Consider the following 2628-nt stretch of genomic DNA (forward strand, 5'->3'; position numbering starts at 1 on the left):
GCCCACCACAATGCCTGGCTACTTTTTGGTTGCAGCCGTCATTGTTGTTTGGCGGGCTGGGCTGGATTTGAACCCACCACCTTAGGTGTATGTGGCTGGTGCCTTAGCTATTTGAGTGATAGGCGCTGAGCCACCTGCATGTGTTTAGTGGGACATAGCCTCATTATCAGAAGCATCTGCATTAACATGTATTGGATTTTCTACAACACAATGGAAGAATACCAAGTTTTTTCTTTTTCTTTTTATAGAAGAAGTAATTTATTATTTTAGAGTAATACACTGGCACTTCTTGTGGTATTTCCTTAATTCCCTACTTCTTTTTAAATTTAAAAACACAGCCTCTTTGTGTGTGCTGAGAAATAGATTCCTTCTACTTATAAAACTTATAGCAAAATCTATGTGTCTGTGTCCAGTGGCTCAGATTGTCTGAGGTTCAGTGGCTCACATCTCTAATCCCAGCACTTTGGGAGGCTGAGATAGGAGGATCTCTAGAAGCCAGGAGTTTCAGACCAGCCTGGATAATACATCTCTACAAAAAAATTTTTTAAATTATCTTGGTGTGATGGTATGTGGTTAGAGCCCTAGCAAAATAATCAAATGATAATCCATTCTAACTGCTTTGACATATGTTATCACTGTCTTTTCAAACAACTTCATTTCCTATTTAATGAAAACTTTAAAATTTTTATTTTATTCAAGAAAAAAGAAAATATTCGCTGTCTAACTACACTTGGCCATTTTGGGTTTGAATGTTTGCCCTATCAGTTGGTGAATAGAGCTCTCCAACAAGGATTTTCTTTTAATATCCTCTGTATAGGTAAGTGCCAAACAACTAATTTGAATTATTACTTCATTTTTCCCACTACTGATTTCAACTTACCTTAAGCAGTGTAATACTGGTGCTGTCAATTCAAGACCTTGTGTTCATGTTTATAATGGTTTTCATCTTCTTAACCATATTTTGTGGTCTGTAAACATTTAAAAAGCTTAAACATTTCAGTGCTTTTCAAAATCTGACATACCTTAGTGGATACTTTCTACACTACATTGATGACAGAGAGAATCAGGGCTAGCATGTTACACTCAAGACCATTCCAGTCTTTAAAGCATTAGGGATCCTTTATTTTTTAAAGTGTTATTGTTATTATTCTGAGGCAAGGTCTCTCTTTGTTACCTTGGCTAGAGTGCAGTGGTGTCATCATAGCTCATTGCAACATCAAACTCCCAGATTTAAGTGATCCTCCTGTCTTAGCCTCCCAAGTAGCTGAGACTATAGGAATGTACCACCACATGAAAATAATTTTAAACATCTTTTGTAAAGACGGGGTCTAGCTATGTTACCCAGGCTGGTCTTAAATTCTTGGCCTCAAGCAATCCCTCCCACCTTAGCCTCCCAAAGTGCTTGGATTAAAACCAGGAATAAGCCACTGCATGCAGCCAAAAAGTAATATAAATTTTAATAGAAAAATCATAATTGTATATATTTATGGGATACAATGTGATGTTTCCATATATGTTTAGGTAGAATGTTTAATCAACCTAATTAATATAGCTATCACTTGGCTTACCTGCCATTTTTTTTATATTGAGACATTTGAAATTTACTCTAAGCTATTTTGAAATAGACAATATATTATTATTACTGTGGTCACCCTGAGGTGCAATTATCTCCAAACTTATTCCTCCTATCTATTTACAACTTCTCATTTCCATTGTTCCTCTCCCTCCATCTCTTTTAGTCATTATTCTAATTGCGTCTGCATCTGTGAATGAGTTCAACTTCTTTAGATTTTAAAAATCACAGTCAGACTTGAGTTTTGCCTCTTCTCAGCTATGTTATGCCCCTGTGATGATGAATCTCTGTTTATTACAGGGGAAACTGGAATCGGAAAATCAACACTCATTGACACCTTGTTTAACACAAACTTGAAAGATAAGAAGGCCTCACATTTTTACTCGCATGTTGGACTTAAAATCCAGACGTACGAACTTCAGGAACGCAATGTTCATTTGAAATTGACTGTTGTGAAAACAGTGGGGTATGGTGATCAATTAAACAAAGAAGGCAGGTTAGTGTTTTCTTGTTTTAATTAAAAAAGATTTTCTTATCTTAAGAAATTGGCCTTCTTTCTCTATAAACTAAATTGTAATATTCCTCTAAGTCAATTAATATATTTCCTTCCATATTTTAATTCTTTCCTAATGTTTTCTTCTTGCAAAATTGAAACCTTTGTATATACTTTCTTATGAGATTTTGAATGAACTAATATAGGGAAAATTTGCTAATGTAAATTTGCTAATGTTTCTATTGGCTAGATTATTTCCTTGTTTCTTTAGCTTTTACTCATACACATTTATGGGGTACATGTACAATTTTGGAACATGCATAGACTGCCTAGTAGTCAAGTCCAGGCTTTGAGGATATCTGTCACCCAAGTAATGTATACTGTACTCAATAAGTAATTTCTTATCATTCATTCCTCTCCCACCCTCTCACATTTCTGGTCTCATTATAATAATTCCACTCTTTATGTCCATGTGTAAACATTTTTTAGCACCCACCTGTGAGTAAGAACATGTGACATTTTATTCTAATCCATTTATGTTACTGCAAAAGACATGATTTCA

The 2628-nt window shown here is 35.0% G+C and overlaps 1 protein-coding gene across 1 annotated transcript in view; it reads left to right on the plus strand.

Moving 5' to 3' along the window:
* The window catches only part of SEPT14 (septin 14), a 49718-nt gene that overhangs the window by 8544 nt on the left and 38546 nt on the right, over positions 1–2628 (plus strand). Inside the window, exons 2-3 of the mRNA XM_012807851.1 lie at positions 700–817; positions 1874–2069. Of these exons, the coding sequence (XP_012663305.1) occupies positions 700–817; positions 1874–2069 (314 nt within the window). The remainder of the gene's footprint in view (positions 1–699; positions 818–1873; positions 2070–2628) is intronic.

The sequence above is a fragment of the Otolemur garnettii genome, unplaced genomic scaffold (assembly GCF_000181295.1).
Source record: "Otolemur garnettii isolate 467f Iridium unplaced genomic scaffold, OtoGar3 scaffold00077, whole genome shotgun sequence".
In the NCBI taxonomy this organism is placed as follows: domain Eukaryota; kingdom Metazoa; phylum Chordata; class Mammalia; order Primates; family Galagidae; genus Otolemur; species Otolemur garnettii.